General features: G+C 34.4%; 3 protein-coding genes across 3 annotated transcripts in view; 1 reads left to right on the top strand and 2 right to left on the bottom strand.

Moving 5' to 3' along the window:
- The window catches only part of LOC100367619 (ATP-dependent RNA helicase TDRD9-like), a 41,065-nt gene extending 38,848 nt beyond the window's left edge, over window positions 1-2,217 (bottom strand). Inside the window, exon 1 of the mRNA XM_078009613.2 lies at window positions 1,937-2,217. Coding sequence (XP_077865739.1) covers window positions 1,937-2,115 — 179 coding nt within the window. The 5' untranslated portion in view covers window positions 2,116-2,217. The remainder of the gene's footprint in view (window positions 1-1,936) is intronic.
- A 3,535-nt stretch (window positions 2,218-5,752) lies between these two features.
- LOC100367768 (breast cancer metastasis-suppressor 1-like protein-A) lies at window positions 5,753-13,051 on the bottom strand. Its single transcript, XM_002735155.4, has 9 exons — window positions 12,818-13,051; window positions 11,118-11,208; window positions 9,947-10,154; window positions 9,725-9,821; window positions 9,428-9,520; window positions 9,139-9,203; window positions 8,837-8,870; window positions 7,980-8,106; window positions 5,753-7,351 (listed from the first exon to the last, which is right to left on the bottom strand). The coding sequence occupies exons 1-9, from the start codon at window positions 12,954-12,956 to the stop codon at window positions 7,234-7,236; spliced, it is 972 nt and encodes a 323-aa protein (XP_002735201.1). The 5' UTR covers window positions 12,957-13,051; the 3' UTR covers window positions 5,753-7,233.
- A 645-nt stretch (window positions 13,052-13,696) lies between these two features.
- Window positions 13,697-15,055, top strand: LOC102803411 (uncharacterized). Its single transcript, XM_006816989.2, has 3 exons — window positions 13,697-13,764; window positions 14,105-14,533; window positions 14,782-15,055. Exons 1-3 carry the CDS (start codon window positions 13,697-13,699, stop codon window positions 15,050-15,052), a joined length of 768 nt encoding a protein of 255 aa, XP_006817052.1. The 3' UTR covers window positions 15,053-15,055.
- Window positions 15,056-18,019: the final 2,964 nt, after the last annotated feature.

The following is an 18,019-nucleotide window of genomic DNA, read 5'->3' as shown; positions in this document are numbered from 1 at the left end:
GTCAAACCAGCCTCAACAGGAGATGCTGAACTATTTGTGGGAAATCGGACACGTTAAATAAAATAGAAATAGAAATAGAAAATCACGATACAATTGCGTTTAAATTCATTTCATTCAATCTTTTGAATTTATCTATATAACAAAGTTATCCAAACAAAATATATGTACTGACACAATATGAAATGTCATGACATAGTTGCTGTTGTGTCTGGTGTCTGGCAAAACGCTCGTAAAAGAGGCGAACAATGCATCCTCGTGATAATGGTTTGAACTAACCAGTTTTTATCATGTTATGATCTTGGGATGCGCATAACAAACCAGTCAACAACTTAGCTGGCAATGTTGCTGTTTTTATTTGCATTCTTATCCAATTGCAAAATAGCATATTGTTGAAATTCAGTGTCCAATCTCATAATGTACCACATTTACTAAACTTTCTGGCATGGTTATTATTATGAAAATAAACATTGTTTGTGACAAAAAAGTATTGACTTCAAATTTTCTGATAATAAAATAAAAATAAAGTAATAAAAATGCAAAAACTTTGAAAGGAATTTTTCATGTTGTTTACATTTCAGTTCTTGTTTTTAGAATTTGAAAATAGATAATGATCATAATCTTGCCCATGATTGTCATCAAATTGTAATATTGTAAATCACACAGTATTTTATTGCCATTCCCTCGGCACATTTCTGTCAATGCTGTCTTTCAGTCAATCAATGAAATAAAACGTGAATGTATACACAACAGAATAATCCCATCCAAAACACTCAAGTATAATACACCACAACTTTTAACTAGCATATGATAAACAGATCACAAATAACATAATAATGTCAGCAACTAGGTGTATTTAACAGTATTCTGTACTTGAGTATTCTGGAATTAATAGTTTTTTTGCACACAAAAATATTGTTACATTGGCTCAAATTGCTATATATCAACATTTGTGTGAATTATAGGTATTTCAATGGGAGTACTTGTAACAATTGTATGCGAATCCAAAACACTCAAGTATAATACACCACAACTTTTAACTAGCATATGATAAACAGATCACAAATAACATAATAATGTCAGCAACTAGGTGTATTTAACAGTATTCTGTACTTGAGTATTCTGGAATTAATAGTTTTTTTGCACACAAAAATATTGTTACATTGGCTCAAATTGCTATATATCAACATTTGTGTGAATTATAGGTATTTCAATGGGAGTACTTGTAACAATTGTAATGCGAATCGTACGTGAATCAAAACGTATGATGTCTTCATACCTGTCTCTCAAAAAGATATCACGGGGTTCGATGGTTGTGGAAACTTTCCTCAAAATTGAAGAATTAATTTTGAAAGGCAGCTATGAGGGTAAGCAGGGGCTATAATTTGTAGACATGGGCAAGGTGTAAAATGTAATCAGCCATTTTATTTGTAATTTGTACAAAGATCTTATTTTTGTAAGCGTATAAAGCATTTTCACATTAAATGTCATGATTCGTAGGCAACTTATATTATAAAAATGTAATTAGGAATTTGCTTTATCTGTAAAGTGTAAAAACCTATTTTTTACTGTAAATGGAACTTTCATTATATTTCCTGTAACCTGTAGTATCAGCTATCTCCCCTTGCCCCCCCCCCCAAGCTATATATGAACGAACACACAAAGTTCTCAGATTTATTTTCTAGTGTATTCGAACACCACCTGTATGCACCAGATGGTATGACCATTGATGCATAAATTTGCATAAAAGTGGTTGGGTATCTCCACCCCAGACAATGTACAATAACACTACACAGTAACTTTCTTGAAATCCAACTTCAACCGATTTGGTCTGAAAGCGAGTAGAAACTGTTTTGTTCGAGACAAACTGGCAGTCATCATACAGTCACTTCAAGCCACAGAGTACTTGTAATATATACTTTTTATTGAAATACAATACCTTTTGTACGGCGGAATGAAGGATTTGCTCCTTTTCTGGTACGCCTCGCCGGTAGTCGGGTCAAGATAATGGCCTTGAAGTTTACTTCGAGGAATTGTCTCTGCCTTGGGCGGCGGTGCGCCGATTTTAAACCACTCATCTATTTGATTGAGTGTCAAATCGCTTGTCAGAGAGCTCATTGTGGCGACGGGATGATATTAGGACTATAGGCGTGTACATAACACGCGAATAAATTCAGAGAACTTGAACTTGTAGATGTAAAAAAACATCAACACGATAACAGCCATGCAGGATATCGCATTTCCCAAGTCACGTGATCACTATTTCATAAATGTACCGATAGAGGGCGCTAGTATAGTAATATTGCATTACTGTAAGACTGGGATTACCCCCCCCCCCCCCTCCGACCAAAAAAGAATCAAAGAAAGCTTAGAAAGAACTCCCGTGTGCTGAGAGTATTGAAGACACATTAAAAATTAATTCAAAATTACTTGTACTTGAGATATTGATGGAATAGGTAACTGATATGAACAGATTTAAGTGTAAAACTAATAAGGTTTGCACAATGTACCAAATTTCATTGAAATGTGATTAGAACCCAAAAAATATTAATTATTATTCTAATTAGAGAGTTAATATGAACAGATTTTAACCCAAAATTAATCAGGCTGTCTATTGTCCTAGAGCATTTATGTACCAAGTTTTATTCAAATGTGATGATCAATACTTGAGATATCAGTATTAATTAATTATATTAATTAAGTGATTTAGAAGCATACATATTTACCAAAAACTAATATGGTGTATAGTCCTAGGTTCATTGAAATGTGATGGGTACTCTTTAAGGTAGCGAGAAGGGAAATTTTCACTTTTTTCTTGATTTTTCAAAAATTTATAAAACGGTTACTTTAGAACTTGATACATCATCCCTGGTTTACAAAAGATCGAAATTGCAAAATAACGTTGCTTAAATTAGTGTTTTGAAACGCTAGCAGAAAAGACTACAACTGCCGTTTCGTGGATATTTGCATAATGTTTATCTTTGAAAGGGTTTAAATGATAACATCTTATCTGTATACTCTGTTGTTGACGATTCTGATATAACGGGTGATAAGCTTCCAGTTGCAAACAATGCGTGTTTATCTAACGTCCATTGTCAGCATTATTGACAGTCGAGACTTCGTCGGAGAAACATGGTCATACAGTACTCATTTCGCCCAACCTTCCGCTTTTACATCGACCGCTTATCGCTTAATTTCCGACCACGCGGTCTTGTCCGACCGGAAACCGACCGCATTTTAATCGCGTTTTTTTTTTTCGCTCGCTCGCTCATTGAAAACATTGACCGCTCGCCCAAACACTGAAAACTGGCACATGGGTGGTCGAAATGGTGGTTTTGATAGTAAAGTGTGAACATACAACTAGTATTAACTATTATTAAATTGTGTACGACACTTCAAATCTAGTAGTTGTATGACACTTGTATCGTGAAAGCAACTGAACTGGGACCTCTTGTTAAGTGTTTTGGGTGCTTGTTCTAGATGTAATATTTTTTATTTTTTATTTTAATGAGACAGTTATGTGAAAAAAGCCTAGGTAACTCCTTTTGACAGAGCAGAGAAACGAGGAAATGTTAGTGATTAATTCCAAAAATAACGATACCGAATCCACGTCTGGTAAAATTTTACATTAAATTTTTAAAATTAAGTCACGATCATTGAATGAGCTCGGTCTATACCGTATACGTACCGCAAAAGTGTTCCCACAAAATATCTTTGACTAAAAACGGCCACATGCCCTGAATAATTTATTGGGCTTAAAAGAAAATCGTGTCAAATTTAGTTATAGCCATAACTATTTGGTGGCCAGTCGATGAACAATTCAAAACTCAGGATTCACACGGAAGTCCTTCAGGGCTGAAAATCATCGACGCTACTCTGGTTTACTTTATTTCACAACTTGCAGAGAAAACTGATTCGCGTGAACTCTAATGTATCTTAGCCTAGTATTTTCTTTTTGAACTAAGGTCAAATTCCATCAGTTTGTCAAAATATATGTTTTTCAGCGAATAATTTTGAAGCCTGTCACAGCACAAAAAACTATGTGAATCGACGCCGGTGATTGGATTGTACGACGACCCTTCAATTAGCGTCAAATATGCTTTGTTACAACATCATTGATTGGCTGAGAGTCACCTGATCGGAGCACGACCTGGATCACAGAACCATATTTGTCCGTATTATCAACAGGACTTTGCAAAATAACCACACCCACATTTTCAATCTCTTTTAGCGCGGAAGTTGCCAACAATGTTAAAAAAAAATCGTGAATTTCATGGATTCGAATAAAATAAAGCAAGCGATTGATAAGGATGATTATTAATATTTTCCCCGATGCTCTTCGAATTTTTATTTTTTTTTTATTTCAAGGTAAGAAATGGCTAGTTGAAGTTGCATCGTCTTTAATGCCGTTGTTTCACCGCGAACAACTCTAGCTCCAAGTTTCATTGAAATGTGATCATTACTACTCGAAATATCAAAAGCTGAAAATTAATTAATTATGCAAATTAGGTAATTAATATGTACTGATATTACCCTAAACACTACCAGGTCTGTGCAGTGTCATATGACATCTATGTACCAAGTTTTATTGAAATGTTATGATTAGTACTTGAGAAATCAGTGGAAAAGCCGAAAATTGATTAATCATTATGTAAATTAGGTAATTAATAATATTTTTACCCAAAACTAATCAAATCTGCGCATTAGTTCAGAGCATCCATGTGCCAAGTTTCATTGAAATCCAATGAGTGGTTCTTCAAATATCAGTGGAACAGTCATGGAACAGCTTGAAATCAGTTAATTATCATTCAAATTAGATAATTAATATTCATAGATTTTTACCCAAAACTAATCAAATCTGCGCACTAGTTCAGAGCATCCATGTGCCAAGTTTCATCAAAATCCAATGAGTGGTTCTTCATATATTAGTGGAACAGTCTTGGAACAGCTAAAAATCAGCTAATTATCATGCAAATTAGGTAATTAATATTCATAGATTTTTACCAAAACCTAATCAACTCTGCGCATTATCCCAGAGCATCTATGTACCAAGTTTCACCAAATTTGATTAGTGGTTCTTGAGAACGGTGGAACAAAAAGTGACATACATACACACATACATACAGACAGGGTAACTGCAAAGACTCCCTTTAGTGCTTTGCACACAGGAGTCAAAAAGAAACGTTGCTGCAGCAAACTGATCTAAATAAGATTCTAGTTGTGGCTTTATTATAATAAGTATTTAATAGTCTTATAAAAGTCCACCGTTATTTGTATTTATTTCCATTTAGAAAGAGTAATTGATAGGATGATAGTCTCACTTTACTTTCTTGCCCTTGAGTAATTATTGAAATCAAACAAAACTAGACATTCAGAGGCTTGATGTAGGTAGATTTTCTGTTAAATTGCCTTCACGTAGCAGAAATCTCCTCCCCCCCATTTCTAGTTTTATCTTTACGTAATACAGTATTGTAACCCAGTATCATTGAATTTGTATTATTCCGTTAAAGGCAACTCATTCATACAATGACACGATAGACTGTTAATGCACAGAATAGTTAAGCCTGTAACAGAAAAGTCTTCATTACTACGTTATACCATAAAGTATGTCTTCAAATAACATCAGAAACGTGGTATAAACTCATTCAGTGTCTGATTTTCAGAATGTTAATGCAACGTGTTTCAGGGGGCCTAAGAACAGTGGAGAGTAAGATGCACGGCAAATCATTCCAATAATAGCAAGCACACACATAAATATAATATACATGTTTTGTGATTTTATTACAAAAAGTCATTTGGGAGAGGATACAGAAGGGCAATATGTAAATTTACACATTGACATAAATTACTCAAAGTCACTTTGTTGATACAGACAGTCCATAGCAGAAGCAGACTGAGTTTGATAAAGATAATTTTCAGCAGCTCTGACAAAAAGTAATTAGAAAAACAGTGTCCATTTTAAATGTACAGATTCATATGGAAAAAAATGATTCACCAATATTTTCATTCAATTTCCTTGTGTTGCATAATTAGTGCCCATGATAGTTTGTGCATCCTCACAATAATCCTCTAATCTATGGTTTTTAATGCACTGACTTTGGGCTCACAACTATTCATACATGAACTATATACCAAACATATTTCCTGAGAGACAATGTCAACCAATCCAATACTAAGCAATGAATGTAAAGCACTATCTGAATAATCAGAGGCAGGTTTCAACAAAGTAAACTGCTCACAATGGAATACCTCCAACACAAAGGCCAGGACAGCCTTACCGCCCTCACTACCAAAAGCAAATGATTAAGAGGTAACATGTCATCACCCTAACGTAAATGCAGGATTTGCAACACTGCTGTTAACATGGAAGGATTAAAATTATTTAACTTGTCTTATTTTGGGGTTTCTCATTAATTATTTCATTTATCGGTATTATTACATGATCGCTGGAAAAACATTGGTCACACAAAGATTATTAAAATCATAATAAATCAACAACCATTTCTAACCACGGCAAGTATGTGCTACAAATCACATCACTCGGGATTGCATGCTATGAGTACAAAACAATGTAGGTACTAGCTGTACTTGTAAATATGAAATATGGCAGCAGACTCGTACAGACTGCGACACGATATGGCAGCAGACTCGTACAGACTGCGACACGATATGGCAGCAGACTCGTACAGACTGCGACACGATATGGCAGCAGACTCGTACAGACTGCGACACGATATGGCAGTGAGGCAAACAAACAACACTGCTAGTTGTTTGCAAAGTCTTTGAAAGATAAAGTAAAGCTATACCTCTAAAACTGAAGTATTCATAGCTAAGCAATGTGCTCAAAGGAATCCCAAGATAACCTGATAATTAAAGCAATTAATTAATTAATTTGGGAGAAGTTCACATTCCTATTCAACAAAGGTCAAAACTAAAAAAGATAATTTACTTTGGCCATTCATTTTATCATCATTTTCATTATGAAAACATTGCATATAATTGTAAAATTTTTTATTTTTCATGAAAATATCTCCAAATAATAAGACAAAGGTCAGAGGGACAAAACGTACTTGAGTGAATTTCAATACACGCACCTGCTTACTTTTACGTTTGACAGAAATGACTACCGGTAATTAATCATTTTTTTTCAAATAAATAATCCTCTTTAGATTAGTGTACGAATAGATGCCTCTTTTGCAACATTTTAAATAAATCTTTTATAGGGTTTCAGTAAAACTATGTGGGTCGGATAGTGTATTTGCCTTTCTGTAACTGTGCTATATATAATTTTGATTTGCTTCCATCGTTGCGTTTTACCCAGACTTCCCCAGTATTGATGGCTGTAACTGCAGCACTGTCAAAATAAAAACAAAACACACATTAGAGTTGATACTAGTATTTACAATCTGGGCTTCCGCTCAAGATGATATAGTTTAGCAACAGCGGACAACACCATGTGTTTCTTAGCCACCAGTGAATTTGTTTCATTCACTTTAGCATGTAAATGCCACCAAATATGTACATGGCAGGGTAAATATGTTAAATCAATGAAAATATGCATTGTGTGGGTGTCTTGAACAAGTGCTTGCATGTACGGCATGCACTGAATTGCCTTGCTACATGTCACATCACTACTGGTGATTGTGGAATACTGTATTGTACAGCTAGAAGAAGCCCAGATGGTGGTCATACAGATACTGTGGAATACTTTATTTTCGCTGGAATTAATTTTCGCTGAAATAGCTTTTTGGGCGTTTTGTATGGAATTTATTTTCACTGATCTTTGGTGAGTTTAATGTGAAATATAAGAAAAAAAGTATATTCGCTGGATTTTATTTTCATGGAATCATCCCTTCAGCGAAAATAAATTCCAAGCGAAAATAAAGTATTCTACAGTAATTGAAATAAAAGGAGTCAGGGAAAATGCTGTCAAGTTTGTCATCTTATTTACAGCAATATCATTCTCAGATTCAATTACTTACAAAAGTGGCGAATCGTCTTTGTTTTCTATGACTATTTTACTTCCTTTTTGATACCAATCTCCTTCATAAAATAATTTTCCGTCTTCATACCGTGCATTGTAAGGATTCTTCTCAGTTCTGTACACATCTGTAAAGCAGTACATAGAGTATTCAACTATTGATTAATCATTAACTGACATTACCATGAGGGTATTATACATAATATATTGTTAAACTAAAACAATTGAAATTCACAAAAATAGTTTCAATAATAGTTGATCAATAATACTACGTAGTATGTAAATGTTCACGTAATTTATTCTTCTGTTGCAGCGCCCATAAGAACAAAAGTTAAAGCAAAAATAGCTGTGATTTATTGTGTAAACTTAACCACATATAGATGATCAGATCTTATTGAAATATTGTTTAAGGCACAACTGCATGGCAAAATGAGCAAATGACAAATTTCTCATGAAATGCAATGTAAAAACTAAAGGTTGAGTTGTTGAAATCTGTCACACTAATATTGGAAATGACAGTGAGAGGCTGTAAAAAAAGGTTTAGCCTCTCAAAATGATTATGTATTTGACATTTCACCCAGGACCACAGAAGTTGTACTGTAATCCCTGAAGTTCAATTGACACAGCTGGATTTCAATAAATGGCGCCCTCTGGGGATCTGGTAATAACCCCCATGGCTGCCTTTTTTTCATTGCAAGTGAATTATTCTACAACGTCATTATATAGCATTATATGCATATATTTTATTAAAAACAAAAATTAGAGAAGAAAGATAGATAGTTACAGCTATTAAGACAGTTGAAATCAGTCAGAATTACTAAATCAAAACAACATCTAATTTGTCACAATGTCACTTACGTTCAGTTTTCCGCCTGGCAGCTACTCCCCTTGCCTATTGAATGTAGAAAAACATACATAATCTCCCAAAAGAAGGATAACAATGACACACAGCATTTCTACATGTGCAACTATAATATTTGATACTTGACTAGTATTATTCTCTTATTAACAGCAGCGCCACATAACACTGTAGGCGTGTGTTTTCATAGATGATACAACACAGATATACAACAGCAGTTTTAGGATCATGTGTTCCATCAGAGCTATCAAATTTTAAATCAACAATTGTTGATAAAACAAAAAATTTTATGGACTCTTACCTTTCTAATTGCTGTCCAGTCTTCTAAAATATCTATATCTCTCAGCAAGTATACAATATATGGACGTGAATATGTCAAAGAAAACGCGCGTTATACTTTTGAAAGGCCTGGTTGGTGGTTAGTTAGATAATTTATTTTAAGAATATTTTGTTCTTTTGTATGATATTTTCATAGCGGGCTAGTTACAGTGTTCAGTAATACAGAGGGCAGACGGATTTGCAGAATCTATCAGAGTTGGGAACTGAAAAGGTTAAATTATGTATGCGTTCAAAGATTGTCAAAAGGATATCTGAGACTGAAACTGGTTTCTTTTTTTTCTCTCCCATCATAGTATCAGATTTTCTTCTACTCTTCTTTACTACTTGCGTATCATTCCAGAAGTCTGATGAAAATAATGAATAAAAATGAAAAATGTTATATTAAGGGCAGGATACAAGACATGTTCTCCTACAAATTGCTCCATGATGTCTCAATACATATAGGATGGTACAGCAAATGATGCATCGAATAATGACAAACCAAAGTTGTTTATTTTATTAACAAGTTGCATTACTTCATTAGCTGGTGTACATCACTAGCGACTTACCTGATGTTAAATCTAAATTATGCCTGTCTTCCTCTAGTCTGCGAATTTTTTCTTCAATTTCACTTCTCATCTGGTCAAATAATATTACTTTATCACTCTGAAATAGAACAATTTTAAATAATAAATTTTTACAGGTTAGTTATTTCAAATAAAACAATATTAACGTATTGAAGCTATATCGTTGAGAGTAAAAAATTAGTAAACATGATAATACTAACTTACATCATAATTTTCTTTTGCAGCTTTTTCTTCGCACTCGTATTTATTTCTAATATTCGTTTGTTTTAACTGGCGTAGTACACCTGCTACTTGGGTGCGAATCTGTGCATTCTGTTGTAACTGCTCTAAAGGACTGAGGTATTCCTCTGCATGACCAAGCTTCACTTCAACAAGTTTGGCATCCAGTTGGCATACTCTTTCATGGCATAACCTGTTTTTGTATTAGGGGAACAAAATTGAGTGTGATACACTGTGATACACTTCTCTTAAGAATTCCAATGAACTGTTCATGCAAAACATTTTTGTAATTTTTGATGAGAAATAAAATTCACAAAAATAAGGCAGCTTATAGTATGTGAAAGAGAAGGCTGTGCATATCATTACTAGAGACAAGCCATTAAGAATGTCACAGTTCTCTCTCTTCCAGCTCTAGGATGAATAAGTGTATGTCTCAGGTTCTACACTGAACTTAAATGTCCTTGACTTCTAGAAACTTAACATGCATGTGTTTGTCTATAATGCTATGTTGATAAAAGATAAAACAAAATGGTTGCCAGTCAGTCATCTTGGATTTGATTATGACACAAATCAACTGTCATTGACAATTGTCTTCGACCTAATTAGACATTTGTCAATTTGAGATTTACCGGTAAGCAGAATTGTGAAGAAAAAAACAAGAATTGACAATTTTGGTCTGATTGAAAATTATGACATTAAAGAAATTCATTGTTTATGTTTACTATACTAGTATTGTTTATAAGTCAATTATTGTGCCACATGAGAACAAAAAATTATTGGTGAATAAAGTTTTTATTTGGAATGAATATACAAAATACTTCTACTACAAGCTTACATACATTATAATAATTGATGCAATTATTGTATACTGAAACAGTAAAATACAACTTTTAATATTTTGACCATAGACATATTGCTGTCATTTACATAAGCATATGCGCTACTAATAGAGAAGATACAGTAATTACAGGATACCAACATAAACTGACAGTTGTAATTTTTGCATTGAAAATGAATGCTCAAGAAAATTATTTCAAAGTACTGATACATCACATGACCAAGATTCAGAGAGTGATGGATACTGACACATAAAAATAATCAATATGAAGATTACTATCTATTCGCATCACAAAAATAGAAAAATATGTTTACTCACTGTTCTTTAAGATCTGTGAACTGTCTTTCTAAATCAGTCATATCATCGAGGCATTCAGTTCGTCTTCTGTCGCAGTCCTCCTCATCCATATCTGAAATGAACAACAATAAATGAAATTTGATTTGATTACTAAAAAAGGGTTAATTTTGCTGATTTCGCTGAGTGGAAAATGCACTAAATTAAAACCCAGTGAATATGCAAAATTGAGCAGAGAACACATTATCTAAATGATAAAACCGTGAATTTGAAACCCACTGAATATGCCTGAAACGGTTAATCAGCGAAATTTAAACCCAGTGTAAATTAGTCATTTTACAGTATAATATCCAGTACATGGGAGTCAATCCCGTGGTTCTATCCTAAATGCAAGTGTCTTTCCAGTTGTTATTTGTAATATGGTTGATGCTACTGTGATTGTTGTTTCATTGATCATGCCAAAGCAAGACAGATCATTCACCGCAAAATAGCTTACTTTTTCTGATGAGTACCGGTAGTTATTTTTTGTTTAAAGGCAATAATTACCCAGATAATCGAGCACTCATCGGTGTTCAATATCATATGGATGCTAACCTTAAACATCAGAGTGTATGTTGAAAATCACTCTTCTAAGCGAGCATTTCTTAAAGTTTAGTAACCTTATTATAGTAGTAAAATCTAATGATTTACAAATAAACTTCAAAAATCAACATACTAAAAATAAACTGTTAGTTCTTGGCATCTCTGAGAAACAATTGCATATACAATGAAGGAAAATGGTTTCTTGTTCTGTTTGAAGTTTGCAGCTAGTCCATTTTGAATTGAGTTTTATTTGCTTATTATTGAGTTATTCATTCATATTTTAGCTTGTATCGTCTCCCTTTCATGTTTTAATTTTTGTTGTTTGATTGTTTTGGGCAAATTTATTTATTAAATCAGTGTTCTCCACAAAGGGTTTCAACTAGCCAGCCTTGTAAAATGTTGTTTGAGAAATTTCCATTGAATGAATTTGATTGCCACATGTACATGCATATGCACGCTGATGAAATGCAAGTGGCAATAAACAAGTTTGTGTAGAATTTGCCAAGAAATACGAATTCCACATTCTCGCCAAATATGTGAAATTGCATAATGCAATTTTAATATTACCACCACTCATGATTAGCCAGGGTTTTATGGACAGAGGGTCATGAAACAATTTAAATATTACGTAGAACCTATACGGTATACCTAAATATCACAATCATCAAAATATGTCCTTGGAGCCACGAAACCACGACAACATTCATGGTTTAATGAAAGTTGCATATACAAGTATATTTATCTACCTTTGAAACTGTAAACCCAATAATATATGTTTTCTCTATTTTTACTGCGATGTAAAAAACGGAAATTATAGTAATAAATTGTTCATTTAATTATTTGGAGTTTCAGCCCTTTCAACGAGACTGCCCTGACAGTGTTCGGGAATGTGTTTTTTTTTTTTTTTCACAATTACCCCTGTTGTAAATTTCCCTCGGATTGGTTATTCACCAGCAAACTGAATTCACACAATTAGTCAATTTTGTGTGGCTCTGACGTTACTATGTGTACTGCAATATTATCATGGGCATATCAGTGGAATGATTCATTCGGGCCGATGACCCGACCAACTCAGGAGATCACACAACACCATTACGATTAAACACACAACAACATGAACAGTGACAACAAACACTACCCACCAGAACTGTCTTCCTCATCTTCGTCCGATACGGCAGAGCTGCTGTCAGTGTCGTCACTTGTTTTTTCACTGTCGGGTGTTGACTGCTCGTGATCCATATCTTCCGTCTCACTGTCAGCAGTTTCGTCAATTGATGGCATTTTGAAGAACGATTTTAGTCTTAATTTTTAAAGAAAACAGTGATGGCTCCCAAATTCAAAGGGTACGACACACAGACACCACGAGGTGAACTGCGCATGTACGGAAGTAAACGAGTCGGTAAAAGCGCGCCATCGACGGTGACGTTGATGAGACAATCGGGAAGCTGTCCCTGAAAATTTAATACTAGTATTTTGCTAGTATTCCTGGGGAAAAACACTAATTCTTCGTAAAATAAAAATAAAAGTGAAATTAACATCGCTATAGATATTACAGATAACGCTTTAACGACAATTAATATTACAAACTCTCGCGAGATTAAACAAGGCGCGTGGTTGGCTTGAAGTTTTTGGCCGGAGTGTACCATTTCAGAATGTGGGCGAAACAGCGTATTGAATAAAACGGTAAATGCGAGATGTCGTTAGTCAGCGCTATAATGGTACAATAAAACACTTAAATTAAGGTGGTTATTACATGAAATGATGTCTGCATACGGGGATATACGTTTAAAACGTAGTCCATAATGTCCTTAAAAGAATCGCCACCCCTCTGACGTTATAGGCACGGACAAACGCAGTGTTGGTACCGACAGAATTTCGAACATCGGCTGCTACAAGCAACACTTAGTTTATTCAACACGTTCTACAAAATTTTAATAATTTTGTATATTACAACTAAAGCTCACAGTGTGTACAACGTTATCTGCAACATTTCGCTTTAAATCTGAGATTCAAATTTGAAGATGCCGAGAAGCAGCGATAAGAGAGGATCCGGGAAAGGAGGCAGATACAAGAAAGTAGAGCCACTCTGGTTAGTACAGTCCTTAATTTTTTGGTCAATTTCACAGAAGTGTATGATTTCGTTTCTTTTCGTTTCTGTTTAATGTAATGAGACTATATTTCCGTTGATTTGTATTTTAATTTGTAAATTTGTATTCTTTCGAGTGTCGTGTACATTGTCTGTCGCTTTTTGTTATTTACAAAATGGTGGTTGTACACAATGTAAATATCGCACAACGCGGATGACAAGTATCCGAGAAACACTTAACAGTCTGTAATCCTGGTATATAGTTATTGATAACAAAGTCTCTTGAATGGTGAACTGATCTCAGTAAATTGAAGTTAATGAATTGACAATATTTCTTTCTCAGGCTTCACTGTGATAATAGAAAAAGCAGTAAATCAAACGACCTTGCTGCATGGGCAAGTGTCGATCAATGTGAAACAAGACGCCTTCATTTGCCAACCATTGAGTCTGAACTATCAAAGTTCAATAAACCATGCCAGGCTCTAAATATGCAAAGTGCAACAGTGGCTGAGAAGCAAACTGGGCTTCTATTTCCACCTATTCATCAATTCGATAATCGATCACCATCATTGCCAAAGATTGCTTTAGAGAATTCAGAACCAGCCCACAATATCATCATTGGATCACCAAGAGCATCTGCTGGTGTCTATACTCGCACCTTTGAGCACAGTCTACTAAAGAAAAGCGGTAAACGAGACAGAATCAAACTTCCAAAGCTCCAGATCAGAATTAACAAAAGCCTGACAGTTGACCAGGCATCTTTGAATCCCAGGTGAGTGCCATTGAGAATATTTTTTTATTAATCAAAAAAATAACAATATAGTAAATTGAAGGAGAGAAAGAAAAGTCTAAGTAGTTCAGAAGCAGAAAATAGCTTGAAGCTAGTCTAGTCCAGTCCATTCTTGTATTTGTTGATTTTATGTACAGTACATGTATTCAATGATTGATATTTTCTTCACTACTTTGTATCACAACAATTTTAACCTTATTGAAACTTTTACTTTTTCTGTACATGACTAGGGCTTTAACTCCACCACTTCCATCACCAGCAAAACTGCCACCAATTGACGTCGGTCAAATGCCATACATTCCTGTTAACATAATGGATTCTCGATCCAAGTCTTCACCAGCTCGTCGACATATTCTCAGTGCCAACAGATTTCCTGAACTGGTTATTCATGGTAACAATGCTCCACGATGCAAAATTGATATTGAGAACAAAATGTCCAAAGCTGACAAATCTAGCCAACGTCGAAAGATGGTGCATGTTGAAATGCACCTTCTCCGATAAGAACAATTTATCACGCAAGACACCAAGTGTTTACCATCATACTTGGTGGAGATGGCGAAGTAACAACCAATCGCCAATTTGATACAATCAGAACAGACATTGAAGGACTGAATTTCTCCATGCTGTCATAAAACGAAAAAATATGACAATAATTGTTTTAAAAACTTGATATTTCATTGAAAATTTAAATCATGAAAAAATTGTTTTGACCTTATTACAACATTTTATAAAGAAGAGTTAAGTTATACTGGAAGTAACCTTGTGGTAACTTGCATATACAGTTTCACTCAGAAATAAGCTAATTTTTATGAAGAAAACCTAATAATTGTCATTGTACCATTACCGTACCCTTGCAGGACCTTCCCTGTACAATAGAAATACAAATATTCAATCCAGTTTCGTAATCTCCCAAACAAATTCATGAAACCTCAACCTAGTATTTGTCGCTGTACAAAAATTTGATCAACATACATTTCAGATGGTGAAAATAAAAAGAATGAACTACGCTACTAAAGTAAAATGCTTAGGGAAAAATTAAGTGTAAGTAAATGTGGCAACTAAAATACTATATTCAATGTGAAATCAAATACAAAGTACATGTATTCTATGTCAACTAAGAAGTGCAGCTACTTTTTGTACAATGACACCTATTCCACCACTCTGTCTCTTAGTTCATGAATTATACTGCTACAGTAGTCAATAAACCATTGTGAATTGTAGTTGCTAGTTGATCTAACAACCAGCGAGCAACTTTATTGCCTTCTGTTGGTGACGGTTATTGTCCACTGATGCTGTTTAGTAGTTTTTTGCACCTAAATGTCATGTTGTTCTAGCTTTTGACCATTGTGTATTTTAGTAACTAGTTACCGGTAGTTTCCCAACTACCTAGTTGCTGCTTGCCTTCTGTTGGTGACGGTTATATAGCTAGATACCAGTGTAGCAACTGGATGCAATCAGACCCACAGTAATAGGTGTTATTTTACAGAAAGTTATTATACATCTTAGTTGACATAAATAGCATGTGATTTGTATTTCAATACATTCCACACAGTACTCTGGTTGTCAGGACGACTTGCATTGCAACTTTGTTCTTAATTTTCACTTTTCAATTTGAATTCCATTTGCAAGCAAACATAAGACATCAAAGTTCATTCATTCTTATCAAAGCTACAGCAATAAATGCAACACTTGCATGTCCACCCCACTCCCCTACACCACCAATATAATTCGACACCCACTCTTGGTTTCCTCCATACAGAATAGCTTTCTTTCTCACAAATGCTAAAACAAGAGCTTAATAGTATACAAAAGGTACTTCCGGGAAAATACTTCTCCAGACACCAAAGTTTTTACATCAATATTTATTGAATTTTCATGAAATTTGTAATGGAACATTCAAGTATTTAAGTAAAGTATAAAAGTAATTTAATGCAATATAAGTATTAAATGTATTATCACTTACAAACTGGTTTCAAGTGTTTTATTAAGCATTAATCACTTCCAGGGCTCATTACAACTAAAGGTTCAGACAACGAAGAACAGAATCAAATGTTCAGAATGCTCCATCATGGAACCTCAGTTCATAGAGGGACTGTAATGGGACGTTATATACTGGTAAACTAAATGTCCTGTTTTCAAGTCTGACTTGTTTTCTCAAGTCAAATCACCTTGTTCTCCTCATATACTGGGCACCCTATTGTTTCGTAAACATACATTGAAAAAAAGTCAGCAAACTGGCTAACCATTCAGCTGAATGAACTTTTAACTTTGGTGTCTACACGCTGGGTCATACTATTATTGGGCCCATTGACTACTCACAGGAATTTACCAAAGATCGTTTTTTGTTACATGTATGTACCGTAGTGATCAAGATCAATGCGCCGACATGTAAATACCCGAGTGTTCCAAAGCACACATACTCCAGACATTCAAATTCTTCATAGCTTGCTGGGGAGGTATCTTTCAGTATCTCTATTTGTATTCCTCTGTATTCTGTAAGCAACAGTGATACATGTCGCTCATGTAAAATTCAGAGTTCAATAATGTTATCCGATCACTACATTAATTTCGCAGCATTCTAATAAACCAATCCTCTCATAAATATTCATATATTCTGTATTTTGCTGCGATAGATTATTCGTAACTGGTACATCTTAGTGTTACATGTATTTTTGTTGGTTGTATAAACCATTTCTGATTTTAAGTAGTTAAGGTGGTTGGTGAAGTGGCAAACTAGTGCATTGTGATAAATATTCATGTACTTATGTAATAATAACATAATCATATAACAAGTGAAATGTGTGTTGTTAAAATGATTTGTACCCGTATACGTATTCACCAAACATTCATCAGGTTGAAATTATACATTAAAATTAACAGTTCAACTGTTAGCTGGTTTGTACGTTTACAAAACATGACATCCAGTGTAAATTGTTCTAGGACTTTTATACAGATCACATGACATCAAAGATGCAAGGCTGACCATATTTTACTGCAGTGGGTGGAGCTGCATGAGTGGCTTACTTGCATAAATTAATATTCGAGACCAATAACAAACTAATCTTTTTTCAGTAAAACTGCAAAAATGCTCTCCGATAACCAACATGGTAGTTATAAATCAACCGATTCTATCGTTACGAGCTGAAAACAAAAACTTGTTTAAAAGTGCATTTTGAAACACGTTTCGTTTACTAGTAATAAGTTTCTTAATTAGTATGCATTTTGAGTAATCACTGTGTGTGCATGCAGTTTGAAACAATTTTGCAATTAAATAAAATCACACATAGAAATCACTCCTGCATTAATAGCACCAAACTAGTTGTCGGTTGAATTGTTTTGCAGTAGACACAAGTTCAGGACCTGTATATTTTTATGCAACATTTCTAAGTTTGTTCTGTATTCTGTAATGAAATCGCCGAAATGATTTCATTTATCGATGATCGCCTGTGAACGACTGACTTTAAAATG

This window comes from Saccoglossus kowalevskii, chromosome 2, assembly GCF_978046115.1.
Source record: "Saccoglossus kowalevskii chromosome 2, keSacKowa6.1, whole genome shotgun sequence".
Classification (NCBI taxonomy): Eukaryota; Metazoa; Hemichordata; class Enteropneusta; family Harrimaniidae; genus Saccoglossus; species Saccoglossus kowalevskii.
This window is presented reverse-complemented; position numbering and strand designations above follow the sequence as displayed.